Source organism: Amphibalanus amphitrite, unplaced genomic scaffold, assembly GCF_019059575.1.
Source record: "Amphibalanus amphitrite isolate SeventyFive unplaced genomic scaffold, NRLGWU_Aamphi_draft 000320F_arrow, whole genome shotgun sequence".
NCBI lineage: Eukaryota > Metazoa > Arthropoda > Thecostraca > Balanomorpha > Balanidae > Amphibalanus > Amphibalanus amphitrite.
This window is the reverse complement of record NW_024881815.1, coordinates 463,985-489,947: the sequence shown is the minus strand read 5'-3', so window position 1 is coordinate 489,947 and position 25,963 is coordinate 463,985. Positions and strand designations below refer to the sequence as shown.

Genomic DNA, 25,963 nt, shown 5'->3' with positions numbered 1-25,963 from the left:
CAACGTGTGCTAACGGATCGGCAATATTGTTTGTTGTTGTTTTATTATTGTAATCATGACCACCTCTTATTTCGGGTTCCTGAAAAATGCCTTTGCTGGCAGATGCTCACTAACTATCCCCGTCTTCATTAGCACCGAGCCTTCGGTTAGCAGTTAGCGGTTAGCACCGTCCACTCTCGACCAGCACAGGGATCTGTCGCAGTGCTACCTACCAACTACTGTCTCTGATTCTCCTCGCCAGGTGGTATCATGGAGGACCCTCTGCCCGTCCCGGCCTCGCTGGAACAGGAGATCCTCGGCTCCACCTTTCGACTCAACAACATCGTCCTGACGGGTATGCGCGACTACGAGGTCAAACTGGTGCAGGTCGACCTGAAAGGGCACGAGGTCAGTCGCATTGCTACTCCAAACTGGAGTCCTCTGCCCGAACCTGCCTCACATTGTTTGGGTCTGCGCTATGCTATACTAGATAAGCTTTGAGTGCTATTTATGTCACTAGATGTCACTAGCGTTAACGCCTGAAGGTAGGCTGTACCGCATAACACATTGACGTGATACGAATTATTTGCCGCTAGATGGCAGCACGCGTCAGCATTCGAAAGTAGGCTGTGCCGCTCAACTCACATCCATGTGACGAATTATTCGCCGCTAGGTGGCAGTACGAGTCTGCGCCTGAAGGTAGGCTGTGCCACATAGCACACATCAACGTAGGGGGATTAATTGTCGCTAGATGGCAGTAGGAGCTAGCGCCTGACGGTAGATTGTTCTGCATGACAGCGGGGTCCAATCGACACATTGGATTAGCGCCATAGGTTTTAGTTATTGGAGACAGTGTGTGCTGCGAACAGAAGCCCTGACGTGACCTCGAACCACCCGTGTGCTGGTCAGTTCCGCGTGGTGACCGTCCCTCGGCCGCCGTTCCCAGTACACGTACGAGCTGCAGTTTCCGGCGCTGTCCACCCTGGGCCAGTACGTGCTCGATTACTACTGGCGCGCCTGGGAGGGCGACTTTACCATCTCCATGTATGACGTCACGGCCAGGGGGCGGGGCCTGCTGGACGTCTGCGGCAACGGCACCGTTCGGGTGAGTGAGCCGTGATGGGAATTTTAAGACGTCTCTGGTCAGTCACGGACCACAGACCACACGAAGTACAGCAATGCCAATGCCTCGAAAAAGCTAAAACCTAGTTTCTGTATTTCTGCTCTCACTGCCCCCCCCCTCTCTCCAGCTAACTCCTGCACCTAACCAAGATTAAAGATAAGTATCTGCGCCCGTCTCCACAGCTGACCCCCGCCCCTCCCCTGCCACAGCTGACCCCGTCCCTCTCCTCTCGCCAGCTGAACTCGGGCCACAGTCACGTGGAGGTGACGTATGCGCGGATCCATGCCGACCTGGGCAGCCCGCTGCTGGTGGAGGGCGCCGTCCAGACGGCCGTTGGCGCGCTCGGTCCGTACCTGTTTGACGTCATCAAGCCGAGCACCCTGGACCGCGTCAACGGCTACCTGGAGCGGCACTGTCAGCCGCACGTCAAGTCAGTACCTACCTGCTACCTACCCCGCGCCACCGCGTCAGTTAAAAACGCCGCCGCCGGCCGCACCTCAAGTCAGTACTTAGGTACTACATATATACCCCTCGCCACCTGTCAGTTTATAAACCGCTGCCGGCCGCACCTCAAGTCAGCACCCCTTACCTCCGTGTTGGTGCATCAGAGATGCACGAAGACTTTGTGATTTACATCATGGGTCTAATTATTTTGCTACAGTCAGTTTCTCGCAAACAGCGAGTTCACAGCTGTTTCCAGCTCACTCACAAGCCAAAATCAGTGACAAACCCACCGGCAGTCTTCTGGGTCATTCCTAGAGCGGATATATATTAGCGATGTTGGCACGCGACTGGGGCCTGCCCTGGACCTCGCTCAGTGTAGGTACCGTGTCGCGTGCCCCCCCCCCCCTCTGGGACGAGGCACACGCAGGCGGAAATGGCTACCTCTGTGATAAGCAGCACCACTCGCGGGCTGTCAGGACCAGAGCTGGTGTGCCAATGTAGAACCTCCGACCGCACCGCCTTCGCAGAGTGGGGAGGTGAATGGAATACTAATGCGACGGAACTTATACAGATGCCGTGCATGCTCATTGCTCAGGAAACTGCATATTATGCATTCAGAGCGTAAGTGACCGCATGACTTAGAATAAAGAAAATATAATATAGCATAAATCGTAAATGTGGGTACGTACAAATAACTCGTAATGATGGATGTCCCCTGACAGTGACCGACCCCTCCGCGCCGCTGCTGCCAACACTGCCCCATCTGACCCTCTCCCCACCGCCCAGGGAGCTCGATGAGGAGCGCATGCTGACGGGCTCGTTCGCCATGGTCGACTCGGCCGTCCTGGAGGCCAGGAAGAGGGTGCGTCAGGCCGGCTACGACCCGCTGCCGCTGCCGGACATCAGCCAGGCTAGCTCCGGCGTGGAGGTCAGTACACATAAAAAACGGGTGCTGTACGCTGGTCGGGATAGTTCCTGGATAGTCAGGGTAGTGTGGAAAGTGCACAGAAATGCAGTGGCGTGAGATTATTGCTGTTATGTAATATGTTCACGAACGTTGTGTGCTGGCATTTGCAATCTACCATTTTTATACCTGACCGAATATATGTAGCATTGTTCCAGCACACATGACGCTAGCTCAATAAATGCGATCCCGCGCTGTTCCATTGCCAGCTGTGAATTCGTGGAGCTCTGTGACCGACTCAAGGCCATTGTAACCCACGCCCTAGCCTCACACTCGTGAGTTGCAGTCCAGCCTAACTAGCACCCCGGCCGCCCCGTCAGGTGGAGCTGAGCCACGGCGTGCTGACCGGCCTCAGCAACCTGAAGCGCTCCGGGGACGTGGCGCTCGGGGTGCTCGACCAGACGGCCAAGGCCACGCTGGCGCTCGGCACCGAGCGCGTCACCGGCAAGTACCGCTGGACCGTGCGCGGCTTCAACCTGCTCGAGCGCAGCGGCTTCGTCAAGTTCAGCGTCGACAGTCTGAAGCTGCGCGCCCGGCTGGCGCAGGTGCTGACGCTCCGCGAGAGGCCGCGCATCGACGACCTGGACGTCGACCTCGGCAAGCTGACCTTCCGGGCAGAGGGGCTCGGCAGCATGGACTACGCCCTCAACGTGGGCGCGCAGAGCTTCCCCAGCATGCTGAAAACGATCATCGTGAAGGCCGTGGAAGCTCCGCTCGTGTGGATTATCGAGAACCAGTTCAACGACCTGGTGCCGAGCTAGGCATGGCGATTTATTCGTAGACTGTAGCCCAGACAAGAATATGGAGACATTCATGATATTAAGGGTTCCTGTGATGCATCCGTAAGAACAGTGCAGCGGTGTTTACAACCTTCCGCTGCAATGCAGTCCGCGAGAGTACCACTACCTACGCCCAAACGGACCTGACCAGTGACCACAGAGGTCGCAGCCATCGCCTGGTCAAACGTAAGTGGGTAAGCAGCTCACAGGTGGCGCTGACGGCACTGGACATCGGGGGCTAAACGCGAGGTCCCTCGTCGAGGGTCGCCCCACGTGCGGTGGAGCTGGAATAGTACGTCAGCGATTCAGATAGCATCATCTTGAGTATGACAGCGATTCGACAGTGATTAAGACACGAGACAGCCAGAAGCCAGACACAGGAGCTAGGAGCAGCCTGGTGATTTATCGCTATTGTGCTCACGGATTCCTATTTGAAATGCAGACTGATAACTTGCATCTGGGGAGAATTCATCCAGATCCGACCAGCGATGTTTTTACGCTCTTGCCTTGCTCTGTGCATGAAGCAATAAATGACAACCCACGAGACTAACCCAATCGACCACGAGGGAAGGGCTGTATTCAGCAGCGCTGGATCTTTGTATCCAGCATCTGCTAGCCTATTGGGACCAACCAACAGACGAGCAAGGGTAGTCTCACTCACGTAGACCTCGTTCTCACCCCCCCCCCCCCCCGCGGGCACGGTGCACGTCCGCTATTCACCCTACATTGTCCTGTCCTTTACCCTAAACGTACAGTGGGTCTATTTAAGATCTCCAGAGCCACCACGTGGCGCTACGGTCGGGGTAGGGCGAGTCCAACTCTCGGGGGGAGCGAGGTCACCGGTCATTGTGGAGGGAGGAGGGAGGGGGAGGGGTGACGCGCTGCTATCGCGGCGTGGAGCGTGCGTAGCGCCGGGAGTGGGCCGCCCGCCACTGCGCCGCGGCTGAGGGGAGGGGATGCTGGTTGCGGGTGCGCTCCCTCAGGTATGGTGGTATCCCGGGTGGTGTTTCACCGGTGATATCTGCTGACGTCACACTTGTGGTAGTGTTGGAGCAATGGGCTTGTTAACGTCTCCATGGAAACCCAATTTGACACGTAGTAATAGCAGCGTCCTGCGATCGCCGGTGAAACAACACCCTGTTCATGTGAAGCCAGCAAGAATGCGACTGAAGGGAATAGCTATCTCAAACAAACGGGTAAGCGAAAGGCAACGCCTCAAACTTGCAGCAAAAATGTAAACCAATCATAATTGAAATCTAGGACCTATACTTTCAGTCGATCCTTGCATGATGTGAAAGGCTTTTCTAAAATTTATATTCAGTTGCATAATTTCTTTCATTATTTGGCACGCTCAGCCTTGATGGTTTTTTTTATCGGATCGAAAAGAACCACGAGTTGAAATGGGTCCAGAGAAACGACCAAAAATAAAAAAATGAAAATTCATGAAACTCAGCAAAACATTAAAATAAATATATGGGTGCGACAATTTTGACTTTGTTAAGAGGATATCGGGAAAGATAAATCACCGTGCTTGTCAGTATTGCAGTAAAAGGGAAGGTTTTGGCTAGTGTCTAGATAAAACCAGAGCAGTGTGGGGCTCGAACCCACGACATCGCACTCGGCACACAGATCACCCAGCCCCAACGCTACGAACAGAGGTGAATAAAACTCAAAAGCTGTCACCTGCGCGATGTCTAGCTGTCGCCAATTTTTCACAAGTCATCTTGAAACAGTAGGTACCATTTTTTTGCCGTTTTCTCATCACCTTTGAGGCCTAAAAAGTACATTTGAAAATGAGGCTAGAATGTTAGAAACAGGGCTGCGGAGTCGGAGTCGGAGTCGGAGTCGGAGTCGATATTGGAAACCCCAGCCGGAGTCGGAGTCGGAGTCACCAAAAATCTGTCGACTCCGCAGCCCTGCCAGGTGTGCGGAGTCGGAGTCGGGAGTTGGAGTCGATCGGAGTCGACATTTCTGCCCGGAGTCGGAGTCGGAGTCGGAGTTGGTTTTTGAAAGCCGGAGTCGGAGTCGGAGTCGGAGTCGCCGTAAATCCATCGACTCCGCAGCCCTGGTTAGAAAAAAACTGATCTTTCAAATTTCAGCCTCTGGGCATTACAACGCAACACCACATTTCAGTAGTCACACAACAAAAAATAAATCACTATCATTAAACTTACCTATAGCTCTGATCGACTTCCTAGCTCGTCCTGGCTTCCTGATCCAGTTCAATCAGAACTCACGAAAGGATTGTCAGTTGTCACTGCTTCACTTATCTTTGCTTCAGTAGTCAAGACCAATTATCAACGCTCCTACCAAGTTTCTGGGACCGATGGTCATGGACCTCGCCTCAGTTGTGGCCCAGATGTGACGTCCCCCGTCCCATCGTCCGGTCCCTCCCTACTCCGTCGGCGGCCAAGGCCGCGCCGGTCCCCGCCTCCGCTCAACCGGCGACGAGCGGGGACGAGCTGTCGCGCTGTCGCCGTTTTTCCTGCGTTGTCTATGGCGCTTCACAACGCACCGGCTGTCGCACCGGCGGGATTTTTCAGCCCCAGCTGTCTACAAAGAGATGACGCTGTTAAATTTTTGTGCCGTGGTCCATAGTGGTCTTCTATGGGAAGACAGCTCTGATTGTAGTGGAAACGGCCTAGTTATCTACTTTAAATGCATCAACTGAGATGCTCGAATCTGTCTGTTTATTCCTATGGCTGTCGCCTACGCACGCAGGCGAGTAGCAGGCTTTTTTTCACCTCTGGCTACGAACACCTGTCACCCTGCGCCCCTGCGCAGCTTGCTGGATAGTGTTTCCGCCAAAATTGTTTGTTGAATGTCTGACGTCTGTGAATGTCACGAGGCCAAGCCCGAAGGTAAATGAGGGAGCCGAACCAGGTGCTGAAAATGAGGCCGCTTTCTGGTCCCGGCGTTTTATTCTCCGGGTGGGTTAGCCCCGTCCAGCGCTTAGCCTTTCGGAACCCTCTCAAAGCTGCGGTTGTTTTCGCCGCTCGGCCCATTCGAGATGCAAAGTTGATAGTCACACGAACTTTATTTGAGGCCCCTGAATATACGACTTCGAAACTAATCGATTCTACAAAACCTTTTTCTTTCATCTATATGCATACATTTAACAGTGACTCCAGACTAGGCTGGTTTGGCTGGCCCTAAATAAGCTTCGTGTGACTATTAACTTTGCATCTCGACTGGGGCGCGCGGCAAAAACAACCGCGACCCTGAGTGGGTCTCGAAAGGCTAAACGCTGGACGGGATTAACCCGCCCGGAGAATAAAACGCCTGGACCAGAAAGCGGCCTCATTTCCAGCACCCATTAGACCGGGTTGAACCAGGCTGGACCGGGGTCTTACACCCAATCATGATCATACAAAACAGAAGCTAGTTTCAGGTCATATATTCTTATGAGTTTGTTTATTGTTTAACTTATTTTGGCTTATTTTTTTTTTTTTTAATACGAAACCTTATGCACACAAATGCGATACTCGTCCACTTTTTCTCATCACCTTTTAGCGACTAAATGACCTTAGTCCGATGTGACCCGTCATACAAAAAAAAAAAAAAAAAATCGCCGGCCATGACAATTATTTGTCAAAAGGCGCTCTACGCAAGAAACACCAGCCAGTCCAAAACTGGTGAAGGATAGGTATTTCTGGTGCTGGAATTATCTTCAATGAAAATTTCAGGCTATATTTAGAATCTTAATCCCTTGAGCTATTCGGCGCTCGGAGCATTCGCTAGTATTCCACTGCCAGCTGCATTACCAACATCACAATCATTACCAACAATAATACCTATACCATAGCATCATGCATTACCAACATCACATATGCAGCACTTTGAGTGCGTCATATAGGTGACAATAGATGAACCGACCACGGCAAACCCATGCCTTTATCCTTTCCCTCCAAGCAGCCAGGCTACGGGCCGCCAGGCCCGCCACCGAGATATGGAACAGCGAGCCGGCTGGAATGCGTCCTTTGCCTACGGCAGCGCCTAGCTGCGCCGGGGCTGTTTGACAGGTCACCCGCACCGTGACCTCGCCCCTCCCCACCTCCCCACCGTGCCCAGCTCGGTACTGACCTCCCCTTGAATTTGACATGGACTCGACTAAGGCTCAACGCCATCTAGTTACGTCTGGAGATCCTAACTAGATCCACTGTACGTTAACGGGGCTGGATGAGGGGGCAGGAGGGGGCGTAATTCTGCGGCAACTCCGGCCACCCCGTGCCGTTCCCGACAAACCACTGGCCATACATCCGGCATTACAAGTGACTCCTGCCACATCCAACACATGGTGTGAAAGTCAACGAATTTTGCGTTTTTATTGTATACCGGTACCAGAGTAGTGACGAATCGGACGAATTACAACCAACAAGAGGATGCATTGAAACAGCTAATTTGGAGCCAAAATATTTGACGACCACCTCACATTCAACATAACATATACGGCATCTGATAGTCATTCGATTCGGTCAAACAGCAGCAAGAGCCGACTCGGTTTGATCGATTGCAGCGAGACCCAGCAAAACCCTAGTTGCGCAGAATGGCTCACACCATTCGCTTGAGGTCACAGTGCCAGTGTACTTTTCACAGTTGGGCGAAGAATAGTCACGCTTCCCAATTTGGACACATGCCGTTGGCCCTCAAAAAGCCCGCGGTAAAGCAAGACTTCCTAAACACATCAACGGCAGGTTACGAACAAAACATGCAAACTTTGGTAAGAAAACAACTATCTATCTCTGCTGGCTTATAAAACTTGTGAGCAAAGTTTGCAGATGTTAGCAACACAATCACTTACACTGACATAATAGGTGCACTGGAATGACCTACGAGGCAGCGCCAGAAGGTACTCTCGTGCCTCACGGGACTGGGCCGGTTCGGATGCTTTTGAATCGACATTCTGCCGCATGACACGCCACCCAACAGTGTCACATTGCCCATGCTGAACCAGCTTTTACAAAAGAAAGCACTCTCGAAGCGGGCATTCCTGATCAGGTCGTACCAAGCGCACACGCGCGCGCGCGCGGAGCAGACGTGTAGATCCAGAAGCTCACGCTCGGGCGCGCGCGGGCCTCGGCCCGGACGCTCAATACATAGTTCACACAACAGTTCAATTAAATTCATCAGTTGTCACCACCTTCTTGCTGTTCGTCACCTTCACCCTGCGAACGACACAGAACATATCAGTTAGCGACATTCACTGAGGATAATGCGCCCGATACCAGCCACACATTTAATTCAACTTTAAAGCACTCTCACGAGCTAACCATTCGCAGGTTTTGTCTATTACAAGTTGATATTGGCTGCGTGGACATACGGGGCAAAAAAAAAAAAAATGTAAGAGGCCATGACGTGACAATTATTTTACTAGTATTTCCCTTGTTTTTCTTAGTTGACCCTGATTCCCTTCCCGTGGGCGACGTCGAGTTACTGACCTGAGCATCTGACGTCCACAACGTGAGGTTGTCCCTCAACAACTGCATGATGAGGGTGGAGTCTTTGTAGCTGTCTTCACTTAACGTGTCAAGCTCTGCGATCGCGTCATCGAAGGCCTGCCAGACGAGAGCACGGGTCAACGAGTTGAACAATCCGGAGAGACAGCCGGAGAGACAACAATCGTTGAAGACAACAGCACGCGGGACCACATGAGAGGCGCAGTCTGCGCTCAGGACGCACAAATAAACCGCAAACCAATGTTAGCAGACTGCCACGGCCACGGTTGTTAGTCGTAAAACACAGCAGGCTCACCACACACTCTGGTTGAATGCAGCAGCCCTGAGACTGCACTACAAATCGGCCACACACACACACATGTGCACTCAGCACAAAATAAACGTTGCATTTGGGAAACCGGGCAACGCCCAAAAATACTCTAGAACAAAAGGAAGTCTTGAAAGTTTGGGAAGCATTAGTCCAGAAGGCTACGGACTACAATTAGAGGACTAGATATTAGAGAAAGGCACTGCATAAACCGCCACCGACGTGGCCCATACCTGCTTTGCCAAGTGACAAGCCCTATCGGGAGAATTTATGATTTCGTAGTAGAAAACGGAAAAGTTGAGGGCGAGTCCCAGCCGGATAGGGTGGGTTGAGGGCATCTTGGCCTTGGCAATGTCAAACGCATCCTGATAGGCCTTCTGGCTGTCGCTCACAACGGCTGAGAGAGAAGAGAGAACATAATTACACTGGGCACACGGTAGTCACGGGTCAGTACCTGTTTTGCCAACTGACACGCCTTCTCGGGCGAGTTGAGGATCTCATAGTAGAACACTGAGAAGTTGAGCGCCAACCCGAGCCGGATGGGGTGGGTGGGCTGCATTTTGGTCTTGCTGATCTCAAATGCATCTTGGTAGGCTTTCTGAGAGTCGTCAACAATGGCTGCAAAAAAGTTACCAGTTACATTTAGAGCAAGTTGGATTTAACAGATAACCAGATACTCGTCATCAAAACATTTCGCCAGAAAACTAATCTAGCGGCGTCTATACACTCTACAACACATCACATAAAACCCGGATGTCCCGTCAAAAAAACAACGCGACAAGACACTTGGTCGCGTTCTCCAGTGTGTGCCCCACACCAGATTCACGATTTGGCACTCACCGGTGCGGGCGTCTCCCGTCGCGACCTCTGCGAGGTACCTGAAGTAATCTCCCTTCATCTTCAGGTAGAAGACCTGGGACTCCGCCACGGAGGCCTTGGGGATGAGGAACTTGTCCAGCAGGTGCTGAAAACAGGAAGCGGCCGGTCACTACGGTATTCTGCCACCGAGATCGACTAACTGAACATGGCGGCACTGCACAGGCGATCACCAGACGCATCAAGAACCCAGCATCACCCAAATTGAAATCAAAACACAAACGCACTAGCGCAGTCGTCAACGCACACTTCCAACTACCTTCACTTCCTGCTAGAAGTACGTACCAGGACATCGTTGCAGATTTCGCGGAGCTCCTTTTCGACCTTTTCGCGGTACTCCTTGGCCATCTGCTGTTTCTTTTCGCTGCCCTCTGTTTTCTGTTCGATGCTGGAGATGACCCTCCAGGAACTCCGCCGGGCGCCGACCACGTTCTTGTAGGCCACAGAGAGCAGGTTCCTCTCCTCGTTACTGAGCTCGTTGTCTGAAATCGGACAGGCCTCACGTCAATCGAATGACCCGAGCTGGCCAGGGGTGGCGCGACAAAAGCAGGTCAATAGGTTAGGGAATAGGGTGCAAGCAACTTGAGCATGACTGTATCTCAGGCAGCAATGTGACTACCCATCCACATAATTGCACCGACCGGATGACGAGTTCAAGTTTATCGTAAACATATCTTGATCTCGACCGAATGCCCCATATGAAGCTTTCATAATGTGCGACAATGTGAGCCACCTACAGCAAGACAGACCCGCAGTGGCACGACCGGCCCTCTCAAACTTTGTGACAAACAATTCAACATATCACAGGTCAATACGTTTCGGATCAGTCCCATGAAACTGATGGATGACCAATGCTGCACGCCGAACAGCATTGGTCATCGACGCCCATAACACGCTACGAGATGAGAGATACGGTATACGAGTCAAACCGATTGAATGAATTGAGCCTCCCCGTTAGTTCTGGCCCGTTCGAACACGCGGCACATTTGCGCGGACACCATCACTCATCCTTCCACGGCCGACACTTCGGCTGCTCAGTACATAGATACGCCCACATACGGTGGCTCCTAAGTGATGGAAGAATTTTGAATGAATTGATGTCGCTCCGCTGTCATAACTAGACCGATCCTGATCACGGTTCGGTAGTAACCTCCCGTAACAGGACACAAAGCTGCTAACACTTTTGCCATATACATACATGTGAGTTACCGGCTGGTGATTATCGGCCTCATCGGTAGGCAGCACGAAACACGTGGCTTTCAGGTCCCAAGGCCAAAAAACGCCGATCATCAGGAAGCACGCTAACGGCTACCAATTTTGTTTCTCAGTAATGTCAAGAACGCTCATATCAGACTAGACGAAATTGAGTAGAACCGGGAAAAGTTCATCACTACTCGCATTTATCGATCCTTCGGCAGCCGACAACGCATTTTGTATCGTAACTAAGCAGAAAGCGGTTGGCACAACGTTGGTAACCAGTGAATGCTTTTTAGACGTACAAAACAATTTGTCCTGGTAGAGAAGCAAAAATTTATCGTGATATCTCGGAAACATCAGCGAATGCTGCAAGAAGCAGAGATGCTGACGTCATGGCATTGACAGTGGTAAGCGTAAGCGGAGTGGGGACGCACTGAACAGCCCACGAGCTACCTACTGCACTCAGCGAAGGTAAACACCGTTCACCAACAACAAAATGGACGCTGCCCGTTGTTGTTGGTTTAATGGGGCTTAAGGGCCCGCCGCTGAAGCTGAAGCTAGGCTGAAGCTAAGCAGAAGCCGTGAGAGCGTTCAACTGGCCAAACGCTTATTACATTCCAGAATGATCTGCCTGGGATCCAAGCAGACATGTGCATGGATCCGAGCGACTACGATCCCAGTGGATCTCGGAGCAAACTGCAGGTAAGGATCTATGATCCCGTCGGATGCGGCGTGAAAAATTAACCTTGAATCTATGATCTCAAACGATCTAACGATAAACCAAGAACATGGGTCTATGATCTAGGTGGATCCCACCATGCACAACATTTGGAACCATATTTTAAAAGGGTTGCTATGTCAACAAGTGCTAACAAACTATGGATTATGACGCGCAATCACATGAGATCACTAAAAGAGAACGTTTGTGAGTTACAAGTGTTTTGGGGGATTTCTGTGTTGACGAAAAATAAGTGAGGATCTATGCTCTCACTAGATCACAAGCAAAAATGAGACTCGGATCTGTGATCCCTACGGATCCCTCGATAAATTAGGGCTAGATCTACTCCTGTCTGATCCGAGATCAGATCCCAGATCTATTTTCTCGGATCCATGCACATGTCTGGATCCAAGTAACCAAACATTTCTTTTTTCTTTTGCACCGCCAGCATCACGTTCCGTCCAACGAAGATTGAAAACGGCGGCATTCAACCCTTTTTAAGTCATATCACGCGACATACATTTTCTTTTGAAGATGAGCGAAATAACAAACTGGTGAACATATTCTATGACAAAAGTTCTGTGTATAGGCAATCCCATAAGCCTGGTTCATTTGCCAGCCCCGCTTGAAGATTTAAAGTTGATAAATGGTTCAACAAGGTCCTTCTATGGTACCGCCCATATGGAATTGTCCAAACATTCCGCAAGTACGTGATCAAGGGCAGCAGCTTATATGTTTTGTATGGAATGCCTTCCAAACCCCATCTGCGCAGCGCATTTACAAATCCCGTGTGCCGATATCCGTATCCGAAAGTTACACGTGCACGGCGGGATTTCGCCGAATGTTTGACGTGCTCAAATAAGCTCAGCATAGTTCACCCCGAACAGACTTTGTAACGCGACCACTGCCACTGACCGCGGGCCACCCCCGCTGTGGGAAAATGAACGGCATGGAAGCGGATCGAACGGGGCCCTGACCATCCGTCAGCCCGGGAGACGGACACCCACGTGGACTATTTACATGTTAAATAGCTATACATATGGCCACCGACAAGGACGACAAGGACATAGCTATAAATATTTTGAATAGCTATACATTTTACATTACATATACGATACATTTTGAATAGCTAAATACCTTGCCCGTGGGAAACCTCTGCAAGTCGAGTCTGAGCTACGCAAACCTTTCCGCTCAGGCTCTGGCCTGCACCATCCGATCATGAAATAATGCCGCCGCACGGGCTGAACACAATCGAGGAGCCTATTCGGCGCTTTCATTCAGCAGTCACCTCAGTCGGTCCCCACTAGCCGTCACCAATCTCCAGAAAAGGCCTGTATAGTGCGTCGGAGCGACTCAACGAGTCCACGACCTACCTAGCCGAGCTAGTGGGCAGTAACCACTCAGCACAGATGCGACCCTGTCTAAGGCCTACTCACTTGTTTCTGTGACGCTCTTCATGGCGGCGGCCATGTCGTCGTAGCGCTCGGCCTGCTCGGCCAGCTTGGCCCGCTGCACCAGCTCGTCCTTGTCGGTGGCCATCTCTGCGGAGAGGGAGAGCGGCGTCAGTTACCTGTCACACCAATGACCAACAACGCACGATCCATCCAGTCCATTTGAGCCGTATACCACAGCTGACGCATAAACGGTCACTGCTGGATATCCCCCAGTACCGCCAAGCAGTTGGTTGGAATAAGCGATGGATTGATAGAACAAATGGTTCAATTTTCCCTGCTTCACTGTCCATTATCTAAATTAAGTTCGAGTTAGTAATCAGACCATGGCCCTAACGTCTGCTAACGGAGCTCGTAGCACGCCCACAGGCCGGCTACCCGGGGACACTACGCTCGCGGCGCACCCGGTCCCGTACAGCAGCAAAGTTTACTGTGCCGCTCACAGATGGCGACACGGTCCTCCCGGAACAGGGAGACCATTCATCGCCGGTTACCAGAAAACCTGGTCAATGAGCGCGGGCCAACCGATGCACACTTTTCAGGGGGTCAGATCTGCCACTGACTTGTGGGACTGAGCATGATATCTCTTGGTTGAAGACTGTCACAGGAATCTGTTGCAGACTTATGGTTCTAGGACTGGACATAGGGCCTGTTCCACCACCTCCAATAGAAACTCTTGACTGGAGATTTCTGGAGATTGGCGTCACAAATACCGAAAGAATGACGATTGTTCTCCGGCCTTGAAACGCAAAGTTTGTTTTCAATTGTAGTAAGAAAGATTAGCAAAATTATAGCAATGTAATTTTCATTACATTCAAGTTGTAAAATATCAGTCAAAAGTCCTTTTTTTCTGGAGGCTACTGGAGGTTTCTGAAGCTTTGGCGAGCTTTCTGGAGGCGCTGGAACGCTCTCTGGAGGCACTGAAACAGGCCCATAGCATCTCTAGGGTCGAGAACTGTTACAACTTACAGAATGTCTGACCAAAACTCAATTAAATGCATTGGGTGGCACTACTTTATCATGGATTTCATTTAATCACAAACATCAGCATTCCAGAATGAGCTGAACTGATGGCGCTGAACTGCCAGCTGTCACATTAACATGTGTCTATCCAGCTGCTTACAGAAAGGCTTTCTAACTTGCCTCTCAGTGGGTGCAATTAAGGCTCATCAAATCAATTGCAAACAAATGCCATCCTAAGTATTCCATCCAAACATATTGGCAATGTGTTATTTACTCACAGTATTGGTTCCTAACCCTGCCCAAAAATGTGAATTGGTTGCCTTTTAAAACCAATTTTAAACATCACTGCTACTCAGTGTTTTAGTGCTTAGTCTGGTAAATGACTAGACTGATTTTACTATCTTTTACTTTCATGCTGATGTCTGAGGAGCTTCTTCATCCCAGGACCAAGGCATTGCCAAACAAGACAAATGGGGTTCAACAGCTCAATGTTATCTGCTTATCCTGAAGTTAAGTCATCAAACATTGGCACAAAACAGGATGCATTCAAACATTGGCACAAAGCTGTGCATTTCATGTCAATCATCCCATGAACCAATACAAACTGAACTTCCCTGTCCTATAGCATGGGTTTAATAGTCATAACTTCTTTGTATGTTACTGACCCCACTTTTCATTGTGCAACTAAAACACATTTCCAACATAAACTGCAATCTGAAACCCTTTTTCTGATGAGGAACACTTACTACTTCATACCCATAAATTGTAGACTACATCCAGCACAAATGTCAGATCAAAGCAGTCAATCAAGAAATCATTGGACCCAAACCACTAATCCTCCTATATCTAATACATCCTGTAAGGGAAAAATACATTTTGATTTCTAGCATAAGTGGGTGTCACCAATTTAACCCCTATTTTGAAGATTGCTTGTCTGCTGCTTAAGCCAATCCAAAACCTAAGTACTCAGCCTTTGAACTAGTGAACTAAATGGTAGAGTACAAATTTTGATGTCAATTTTGCACTATAAGTAATCACCACAAGTTTGTAATTTAAAGTTTGCCTGATGGATCATTATTTTCTGCTAAAATATTGCAGTATCTTCAAATCCACTACAAAAACAACACCAGTTCATCATTACCATCTGCTAGACAATGGAAATTGACAAAATCTAAAGCAAAGGATATTGACACAAAAACTTGGGTCATGAACTAAACAATTCGCGCCATTCACAGCTTTTAACATAACTCTTAATATAAAGCATGCACACAGGACGTTCTGACGCGAAGACTTTATCTCCAGCAGCTGCAAAGAAATAATAGGCGGACCAACGCATAACCCACAGCCGCACTGTTTCAACGGTGCCACACCTTCACGGGACTGGGAAGATTCCCGGCCCGGCGCAAAATGAGCAGCACAACCCGCCAAAGAGGAGTCGGTTTAGAGTACACCGGTTTATGAAACACTCGCAATAACAACCAACCTGTTTATTGAATCCAAGCACGGCCAGGGAACGCTTTTTTGACGCACGAGAGTCCCGGAAATGCACCCAACAGCCACGCGCGCCTTGAACGAGACTGCCGGGCCGACAGAAGTTCGTGAAGGATCTTCAGCGGAAGGCGCTCACTCAACTGAGCAACTTTACTGTATTTTGATTCAGTAGATGATTAGTTCGCTAATTTTTTACACATTGCTTTTTACATTTTTTTAAATAAGTCTTTTAGAAATATTTATAATATTTTAGATCAGGAATAACAGGCAGAAAAATTATCGCATTTTAAAAAGCTTTGCAGTCCATTTCGGAAATAGGCATGTACTTTGCATGAAAGATAATAATTATATCTTTCATCAATTTTCAAACCAACAAATTTTGTTTTTTGTCAAATTTTGCGTGTACAAATTATTTCCAAGAAATGGTTTATAGTTTGTTACTTTTTCGCCAGCAAGGTGCCTCAGTTATACTTTTCGATATTAACCCGGTTTACATAGCATATTTGACGAGGCTCTAGCTCGTTAATTTGGCGATAATTTCGATGCAGTGTTCTTCAAATATTTAGAGGGGATCATTTTGTAAATTGTTATGCACCATTGGCATCTTTTGCAACATCACGGACGGAGATATAAGCTTGCAACAAACCCTATGTAAACCGGGTTATTGTTGTTTCATGAATGAAAATGTGAAAAAGATATCAAACATTTGAATGAAAACACTTGTTGCAACTCAATTTTCCAAAGGAAATGTTTGTTTACCATATGGAATACATTCCTGTCGTATTTTCTCAAAAACAAATAAGTTTATTCATTCATGGCGCATCTGTTACAAATACATGCTTTCTGCTGAACTACCAAAACAAACAAACAACATGAAATGTGACGAAGATGATTTTATGAAATGTTGGTGCTAATTGTAGTGTATTTTGCACGCGCCCTAATCCAACAAGAACAAGAACAAGATGGTATATTTGGTTGCGATGTTCAAACTATATCCCGTCGTGGTAGGTTCCGATTGATGCATTTACGCGCTTTTAGTTTGTAGCTATTTTTTAACCAGTCTGAGCACATCAACATTGTCGAAGGTAGGTTGAGAAGAGGAAGAGGCGCGTCTGTTGGTCACCTGCACCAGCATTGAAATTGCAGTCTACAGCAACAGGGCGTCATCTATTCTGATTCCAATTGATCATTGGCCACTGATATCAATGTCTTGCTATTGTATTTTATGGTTTAGTTTGTACCTCGATTCAATGCTATGGCATGTCAATGTGTCACTTTTATGGTAGTTGTGAGGTTTACTGCAAATGAAGGCATCACCATTTCGCTAATTTTTTGCCACCTGAATTAAATTCATATGGGATATGCCTATGATATGACTGTCGAAACTGACTTCTGCATTCAGGAAATCACATGCGCATGCGAGAGCCTATTCAAATACATGGAAGCACGCTCGCATCAATCGCACGCACCTCCTGCATGTGATTGATGCAGGCAGAACTATGATGTATTTGAATAGGCTCTTGCATGTGATTTACTGAATATGGGAAGAGTCTGCTTCAGCCTTAATAAACAAACAAACCACTCATGTTTCCAGGAAAACTTGGCCAATTTGGAAATGAATGTCCTGCTGCCTAAACTTCAGGTGAGAAATTTTGCCACTGTCTTGTGCCCTTCACCTTGTAGTAAATAGATTGACTGTGCAACCAAATGGTTATTATAGAGGATCCATTATAAAGGCCATTCCATGAAGATTTATTTGAATCCAAACCCGGTGCATATATTTTTAAAGTTGGCTTGATTGTTTTTCACCCTGCATGCCACTTTGTAAATAATTAGTGATTGCTTGTGTAGCAGTTTATTGGCAGGCATGACATCTGCAAATTTATTTTTCAATTGACTCTGCAGATAGTATTTGGCTGCAAAAATGCTTAGGTACTTAATTGAAAACCATGGTAAACAGAGCAGAATGTATCCTTGCAACAGTTGGAAACAAACATTTATGTGTCAGTGTCATCTTGTCTACTCAATTTTGCTTTTTGAGTTTGTTAATAGCAATGTTGCATGTTCATTATGATTAGATACTTATTCATTAGGCTCATATTCAGGTTGTGTTGTATTTCATTTCATGGTGCATTTTTTCAAGCATCACAATGCATGAGGAGGAACTACTAAATGATTTTACAGTTAGATGCAAGGACTTAGGGGTACCTAAGGAAGTAGCTGAGAGCTGTCAACTGATCTCAACCCATCTGCCAGCATTTTGAGGCCTTCGGGTGCCATTTTTACGCCGTCGTGTGGCGCCCTATTCACTTTCTGGATGGCTGGGAGAGGCGGCAACAGCTGGATCCATGTAGAGACCGGCTGGAGCCTGGGGAGGGTCGTCAGAGGGATGCGCCGTTACCGGGCTCGCGCCTTGAACCCCGCTCCCAGCGTCCCGTCGACCCATACCGCCCTATGGTGGGCAGTGGTGCTCCGGATGTCTGGCCGGGATCGGTGAGGGATGACACACTAACTACAGTATCGGCTATACTCTGTTCCGTTTCAAGCTTGCAGCCGAAGTGCTTTGCTGAAAGCAGTGCGTGATTTCTGTATATACAGCTCTTACATTTTAAGACGCAAATTCTTGAGCGGAGGAGCGATCTGCCCAAGAAACTCCGACTGCAAGCTTGATATGGAACAGACTATAGCGATGGAACGAGATGCGGCGATGGTGAGTTATAGTCGTGGTTAGCTCCTGGTGCTGGGGGATGTTGTCCGCATGAACAGCAATTGGCGCTCTTTGGTTGTGACTCGCATTTTGTTCTGGCTGCTAGTTTGTGTTAATGGCTGCGATAAGCGATGCTGTATGACTGTGCACAACCAGACTATGGTCTGGCGACTGGTCTGTGCTGATAACCACCGGTCTCTGTCCGACGGCCCTGGAGTGTTTGATCGTCCCCATGAGCTGGTGGTCAATGTGGCTGAATCCTACCTGCTGGGCTGTGAATGGACTATCTACTTTCTACCTGCTGCTGGCCACTGCTATCGGCAGCTTTCATTGGTGCTAGGCTTCAGTGGCCGCGAACGGTGGTACCGAAGGTCGCTAATGTTGTTATTATTACCTTAGCCTTTAAATTGGTGTCTTATTTGGGAACATGCCTACGGACAGCCCTCCAATGATGGCGGATCCAGCCTGAGAGACTGTAGTGGCCGAACCTCAAAAGCATTCCTGCTCGCCTGTCTTGTAAGTACAGACAAGCATGAGTTAGCTGTTCGGAACCGGGCGATTGAGGAGCCTATTCCGCGTGCCCTATTGCTCTCCGGTAGCCCTCTCGGAAACCGGGAGGTCCCATGGACCATTGTTTCCATTCGTAACTATTTGTTTTTCAAAACATGTTTAGTCTGCTGGCTAAGTCCCCGCAGCTAAGACACGTAATGGGGCGCATTGCTGCCGCGGCATCTCCCACAATTCATTGAGACTGGATGATGGGCTGTTCCCCGGTGTAAGAAGCAGCGCTGCCCACACACACACACACACACACACGGAGTTTATTGACATAATACATGAGGTACATCGAGTATGTATCACGGAGAGTTGGCGCAAAAGCCATGGGCTCATCTCGAGGCGCCAAATCTCGACCTCTTCACTATCTCCAGTATCACTACCACTACCGCCGCCGCCGTGTCTAGGATTGCCCCGCGCAGCCAGCCGCCCCCACGCGTGCCCAGCGACGGGCGCGGGCCCACCCGGCTCAGCGAACAGAATAGGTAATTTAGTATCCACCGGTAAATCTACCTGACTCTTGCAAAAATTTTTGGAAGTGCCAAGCCACCAGCCGACCGCCCCCGCCACCGAGTCCGCGGCCGTGCAGGAGGACTTCAAGTTGGTATGATTTGGGTTTTTGTTTAAGGTCAAAGTTAAGGATGCGACGCAGGCTGTTGTAGAGTATGTCTCTTTGTTGGTCGTAGTTTGGACATGAAAATATAAAGTGTTTTACGTTTTCTTGGGAATTGCCACATGAACATTTAGGATTATCTGTCTTTTGTATTTTGTACTTATGTTCGTTTAGTATCGTCATATTAAGTCGTATTCTTGTATGCATTGTGTTAAGTGTCGTGGTGCCGTATGAGTAGTAAAGAGGAGGCTTGTTCATGCACATGAGCTCTTTGATCTCATTTCTGAAGTCTTTGTAGGGAAGATGCTTAATTGAGTTTGGTAGTTGATTCCATTGTTTTCCTGTGAGTGTTATAAATGTGCGTTGGTGTTTGGTTGTGCGTACATGTGGCTGGGAATGGTGGGCGGCGTTCCTTAGCGTCCTTTGTGTGGCTTGATGTCGTGAATTCGGTAGAAGAGAGGTGACATAAGAGGGTAAATTTTGACGTCCGGGTGTTGATAGTTTGTGGTAAAGTAGTAGTCGGTGAAGTTGTCGTCTGGTTTTTAGTTTGTCCCATCCTAATTCATAACGTAATTTGTCAGAAGAGGTCCTGAAAAGTGCTCCTGTTATTAGTCTTGCTACCCTGTTTTGGAATGTCTCTAGTCTCATGGTGTCGTGAATAGTAATGTGTCCGTCGTAAATAGTGTCGCAGTAGTCTAGATGTGGTCGAATGTACGTCTTGTAGATTGCGTCGAGAGTGTTTCGGGGAAGGAATCGTGCTATGGGATATAATGGACTGAGGGATTTGTTAGCTTTTGTAAGGATGGCGTTTATGTGTTCGTGGAATCTTAGGTCTTTAGAAAAGGTCAATCCAAGGTGCCTGTGTGTTTTTGTTATGGGTATTGGAAGTCCTCCGAAAGTGAGTTTTGGTGATGTATTGTTTGGTTTGTGGGAAAATGTTTGTTGTACTGTTTTGGAATCGTTGAATTTGATGGCCCATTCTTGGCCCATTCGGAGGGTACTGCCCTGTGGAGAGTACCCTCCGCGCCCCGGCGGGCGGTGCGACCCCGGCGGGCGCGCTCGGCGCCGTGCCGCTGGCCGCCTTCCGGTGTCGGCGGGTGTCACGGCTGAGCGCGGCGGACCTTTCTGCTCCGGTGGCGGCCGCAGGTGCATTGTTCCCGGTCCAGCCGGCCGGCCGGCCGGCCGCTCTCGCCTCCAGCTGCCGCCGCAGACGGTCCGCAGCGCGCCGCCGCCGGCAACGCGCCCCCGCCGCCCGCCACACCCGCGCCTCTGTGTCGCGTGTTTGTGTTTGTGTGTGGAGACGCCTGCCGTAGTGTGGCAGCTGCAAGAGTACGACGGTCGCGGGTTGTGGACCGGACCAACCCGCGGACAAAGGACCACAGAGCAAGAACCGAGGACCGACATCCACCCACGGTGGTCGGTCCGCGCGCGGCTGCTGTCCGCCGGTGACGGTGGTACGATAGCGTATCGCGCTGCCGCCGGCCGAGGGCTCAATCGGGACCTCTGAGTCACACCTGAGTCGCTGGTGGCGCAGCGGTGTGAGAGCCGCCCTGCCGGAGCCTCAGCCGCCGCCAGTGGGGCCGTCTCAGGTGAGAGGGGGTCGTGCTGGGAGGGAGGAGGATATCGTGTCGGTATCGCCGGCTCTCGGCATAGGACAGAGGGCGGTGAGGACGTCATCGGTGTTGGCGGAGGACGCGCCGCCGCTATCCGGGTGGAGCTGCAGGCGGGATGGGCCCGTCTCCGGCGAATCCAACTCCGCCGATACAGCGGCTGCGCACCGGATTACACGCGGATCGGGGCTAATCCGGCTGAGGCCACCCTGATAACATGTGCTGTCCGATTGCGACTGCGATGGTGGGCTGACGAATCTATCGCCGTCTGGTTTATTTGTTGGCTCGTGTTTTTCATGCATGTTTTTGGAGTGAGTTTTTCTCGGGATCAGAGGTCGTCTACATACTGTTTATCTTTTCTTGTCTCCCACTCGGTGTACGGCGCCTCGTGAGTTCGTTTACTCGTACTTCTCGAACAAAACACTCATCTTTGGTGGTGCTGAGGCAGCATACTTCTAACAAGGATATTTACTACGATAACGGCGTCAACACACGCCATTTGCTGGACAGTTGGCAGAGTTGATTTTCTCTGTTCCCATTTCAATGCTGTTTGCTGGGGCAGACTTCATGCCAGTTGCGCAAGATCCAGAGATACCGAGTTGCTCCGTTCATCCCTACGCAACCCATGCGGGTCAGCGCGTTCCGTGCGTTTCATCACCAGTGAAACTGCTGGGCGGCCAGTGTCCAGAACGGCTCGTGGCTTCCGGAACAGCTGCCCGGCCGGGCGGGGCTACCGCACGTCACTCTCCACTGACCCCCACCAGGAACGGCGCCGACCTGGCCCCGACTTCACAGCGATGGCAACCGACCTGCCAGGCAGGGCTGCGGAGTCGGAGTCAGAGTCGGTCGGAGTCGACAGTTCTGACCGGGCTCGGAATCGGAGTCTATTTCGGAAACTGGAGTCGGAGTCGGAGTCACCGAAAATCCCCATCGACTCCGCAGATCTGGCAGAGCTTGGGAGTCGGAGTTGGAGTCGGTCGGAGTAAACACAACAGTTTTGTTCGGACTCGGAGAGTCTAAGTCGGAATTGGTTTTTGAAATCCGGAGTCGGAGTGGGAGTCACTGAAAATCCATCGACTCCGCAGCCCTGCAGTGCCAGGGACAGCAGACAATCTGACCGGCGTCTGACCTGGCAGGGCCGACGCTGACTCGCTACCGACGACAGATGACCTGTCAGGACCGGCGCCGACCCGCCAAGGCCATGCACTGCTGTCTCTGGTCTCCGGAACAGAGGAGGAGCGGCCGGTGGACGCGGCTGTCGGGGACACTTGTATCGATAGCTGTTTTTGCTCAGACCTGGTCAGCTGCCGACAAGGTGGAAGCGTCGGGCCTCTTTGTTCGCAGTGGTTGGTATCTTTGTTCGATTTCCGTATGTGGCTGAAGCTGGGTGTTGTTCGCCGTGTGCCGGTGTATGTGCGCGGTCGGACCATGTCTCCGCGCGATGTGGCGGTCTAAGGCGTCGGCTACATGTCTGGGTGCGACACTGCGGTGCCGTTTCACGCCTCTGTATCGCCATGATTGGTCTGTGGCAGGCGGTCGCCGTGCTCGGCTTTGTCTGGGCTCGGCGAGGTATGAATGCCGGTACGTCGCGGCCCTGTTGGTGGTCCAACCCCAGCCTGTCCTTCAGCTCGGCAGTAAGAAGTTGATTGATTTGGTGAGGTGGATATTTCTCTACCGGAAAACATGGTATTGTCGTTCTCTTTGTGGCACGGGTCGATTGTCTAGCAATACAAACCGGAAGTTTCTAGCGTCGCTTTCTGTACATATGCAGACAAGTTATAGTTTAATGAGTTAAAGATCCGTTGATAGCCTTCCTAAGCGTGATCCAAACTGAGAATAGTTTCCTTGCGACTGTTAACGCGCTGTTTCCTCGAAGGTTTTACCAGATAATTTATATTTGATGAAGTATGTGCCTGCTAACTAAGAAGCATGAAGCAATCTCGTTATAAAAGAGTTTTCCTACATTTGCGTAGCACTCTGTGGCTGTCGAGGTCTGACATTTTGGTCTTATGTCAAGCACTTAGTACGTAATAATCACTGCACCACGGACGATTCCAGCGGAAGAGATTAAGTTCGAAAATCTGGAGGCGATTTGTGTATTGATAGTGGTCACGGTTGATTCGTTTGTTCATTCATGATCATTCATTTCGCTCTCCGACGACTCAGAAGCTATATGCCTCTGACGGCTATGCCCTCGACTGAGGCAGCTCTATCAGCGTTCTCGGGCCGCCAGTATGGGCTGAACGGTGACCTCACTCCCTTTCCACTGCCAACTGTGCTCCGAAAAGATAGCTGGCGGATCTGTGAGCTCCACGGAGCACGACGGTTTTAGATTTAGGCTAAACCGTCAAGCAGCCTGGTTTGTCGAACCCTTCAGGCCACATTGTCTTTGTCAGCACCGATACGGAGAAGCCGGCCACGTGACCCCCTGACACGTGACCTCTGCTCGGGTCACGTGACCCGGCTGCCGGCCGAGCTGTCTCGGTAGTCATTCTATTGTCATGACTGCGACTGCCAGCGGAACTTCGTTAGCGGAGGGGCGGTCATGTCCGACATGATGCCGATGATTATCCCTCCGCTCTGCTTCGTGTCGCGACCTTCCTCCCTCCCTCTCTCCCATGCCCCCGGGGCTTTCACTCACGCCAACTGTCCACCTGGCCGTGGAAAGTCACCGCGGCCATGTCATTGGCCGTCGGGGGCTCTCCTTTGCCGGCGCGGCCGCTGGCGGCTGGCTCGGTTTTCCTGCCTTTGTCGCAGGGGGAGGGGGCGCGGAGGGGGTGTTCGTGCACCACTGTCGGGCAGCCGTGAGCGCCCGCCGCCGCCAGGTTGGTACTGCGGCCGAGTGCAGAGAGGCGGCTGGCCGTGACACAGGCTGTCCGGTACAGGGTGTGCCGTGTGCCGACCGGTGAATACTGACCGCCGCGGGTCGTCCTCGCGTGAGGTGGAGCGTCCGAGTGAGTCATCCCGTGTGGGTGAACCGGCCGCGTCTCCTGGCAGCTGCTCACCGGTAAAGTCTGTCTCCCTCCCTCCCTCCCTCCCTCCCCTGCTGACCGGTACCGCCTCCTCCCCCACTCCTGTCCCCTGCTGACCGGTAACGCCCCTCCCCTTCCCCTTTCTCTTGCTGATCGGTAACGTTCCCCCTCCCCTCACTCCGCTGACCGGTAACGCCCCTTCCCCTCGCCCGTCCCCCACCCCCTCACTGTTTCGGCGCCGCCCCCTCCCCTGCCCTGTCTCATGCTGACTTGTAACGCCCCTCCCCTCCCTCCCGCTGACCGGTGGCGCCCCCTCCCTTTCGCTCAGTATCGGTAACGCCCCCCCCCCCCCCACTCTTTATCGGTTGCACCCTTCCCCTCCCTCCCACTTGCTGCATCGGTGCCTTAATCCATTTCTTATCACTCCGCAGCAGTAAAAGTGATGGTCTGCATGCATTCAGAGATTGTACATACATAGACTGGTGCGAGGCTCGTCTTTTGTTGTTTGTCTTATCTCGGTATTTTATCGCATGTCCAACTTGTCGCAATCTATTGTTCTCAACGTTTTATGAGTTAGCGTGAAATTAGGACGTTGGGATGATTTTTGTTGTGACATTGTTGATAACATCGTTCGTCATATTAGCCCTAGCCTACCTCAAAGCCAGCTTCTTAATCCTTTGCAACGTGATATCTTGGCACATTTACTTAACGATTAGTCGCATTCAAGTTGGTAGCTGATGCCACATTGGGAACGCTGTTATTGGCTTCCTTCCAGGCATTTTAGATTTCAATGTTTTTTTTTCTTCTGGTGTATAGTATATTTTCGCTATTGTGACGTGAAATGCTCTTTTACTCGCCCAACAACCAATTCGTCGCTGCTTTGCATATGCTCGTCGCCGGGAAACCGTTAACCTCTTGGAAGCAGTCTGATCGTCGACCTGACTCCTAAATCTCTCTGGCACCCGCGGCGCCTACTCTCTGATGACTTCCGGCGCCGGCACGTGCCGCCTAACACCGCCACTTAGCGGGATGGGAGTTTCGTGATGGTCGGCGGCTGTTACTGCACCGCCCGCTTCCTCGCCGGTGACGCGGCGCTCTGTAGGTGGTCCACTGAGGTCTGAGGCCTGAGGTCTGAGGGGCCAAACGGTGACATCAGGTGACGCCGGGTCGGGTCGGCCGGGTCAGAGATGCGGAATGTTACCATTTTGGCAGGATACAGCTATAATGAACTGCACTCATCCCGGGTGTTCGCTCATGCGAGGGATGCATTTTTGGGAGCAGGTTGTTGCTCGTATATATGGCTGGACCTTTATATGGTGGTGAGGGGCAGTGTGTATTCGAGTTGATCGTTTTGGCCTGGTGTTCACGGTCCACTGATGATTAACACGATGCTGCGCGTGATAAGCTTGCAGTGGAGAACAGCGGTTTTTACCTCAGCTGCTCCAGCTCACTTTCGATGCCAAACATTTTTCCCGATTTAACTGGATCCCCAAATCTCCGAAATGGTTACAGTGCATTAAACGTATTTACAGTCGTAATCATCCATGCAAAACCGCTTGGCGGCGAGACTACACTGTGGTCTGCTGCATCGTGTTTACGGTCACAAACGTGTGGTCGTGTCATTAGTTCTGATTCCCACGACCAGTCAGCTCATAACAGCTGAGCGTTGCGGAGCTGATCTGAGCGGTCAGCGGTCGGTTCGGCGACCAGCTGACCCAACTCCAAGCATCCGGCACGAATCCGGCCGCTGCACATGCA

At 50.7% G+C, this 25,963-nt stretch overlaps 3 protein-coding genes across 8 annotated transcripts in view; 2 read left to right on the top strand and 1 right to left on the bottom strand.

The window, feature by feature from the left end:
- The first annotated feature begins 244 nt into the window (after positions 1-244).
- Positions 245-3,839, top strand: LOC122388401. The gene is made up of 5 exons (XM_043379451.1): positions 245-387; positions 926-1,084; positions 1,339-1,532; positions 2,333-2,474; positions 2,831-3,839. The coding sequence occupies exons 1-5, from the start codon at positions 250-252 to the stop codon at positions 3,269-3,271; spliced, it is 1,074 nt and encodes a 357-aa protein (XP_043235386.1). The 5' UTR covers positions 245-249; the 3' UTR covers positions 3,272-3,839.
- Positions 3,840-7,589: 3,750 nt separating this feature from the next.
- On the bottom strand, positions 7,590-16,236 carry LOC122388400 (14-3-3 protein zeta-like). 3 transcript variants are annotated; one of them, XM_043379450.1, is made up of 7 exons: positions 15,741-16,236; positions 13,280-13,384; positions 10,214-10,410; positions 9,893-10,016; positions 9,507-9,670; positions 8,728-8,844; positions 7,590-8,454 (listed from the first exon to the last, which is right to left on the bottom strand). In XM_043379450.1, exons 2-7 carry the CDS (start codon positions 13,380-13,382, stop codon positions 8,416-8,418), a joined length of 744 nt encoding a protein of 247 aa, XP_043235385.1. In that variant the 5' UTR covers positions 13,383-13,384; positions 15,741-16,236; the 3' UTR covers positions 7,590-8,415. The 3 variants fall into 3 exon arrangements, with proteins under 3 accessions (XP_043235385.1, XP_043235383.1, XP_043235384.1); XM_043379448.1 differs by lacking the exon at positions 9,507-9,670 and adding an exon at positions 9,286-9,449 and having other exon boundaries at positions 15,741-15,898; XM_043379449.1 differs by having other exon boundaries at positions 13,280-13,388; positions 15,742-15,848.
- Positions 16,237-16,421: 185 nt separating this feature from the next.
- Positions 16,422-25,963, top strand: part of LOC122388399 (actin cytoskeleton-regulatory complex protein PAN1-like) — a 63,061-nt gene continuing 53,519 nt past the window's right edge. The window contains exons 1-2 of one of the 4 annotated variants that reach the window (XM_043379440.1): positions 16,422-16,833; positions 17,343-17,390. The gene's annotated coding sequence lies outside the window, so the exon portion shown is untranslated. Of the gene's footprint in view, positions 16,834-17,342; positions 17,391-20,776; positions 21,213-25,963 lie in introns of those variants that run through there. The other 3 variants (XM_043379441.1, XM_043379447.1, XM_043379445.1) reach the window with 3 other exon arrangements.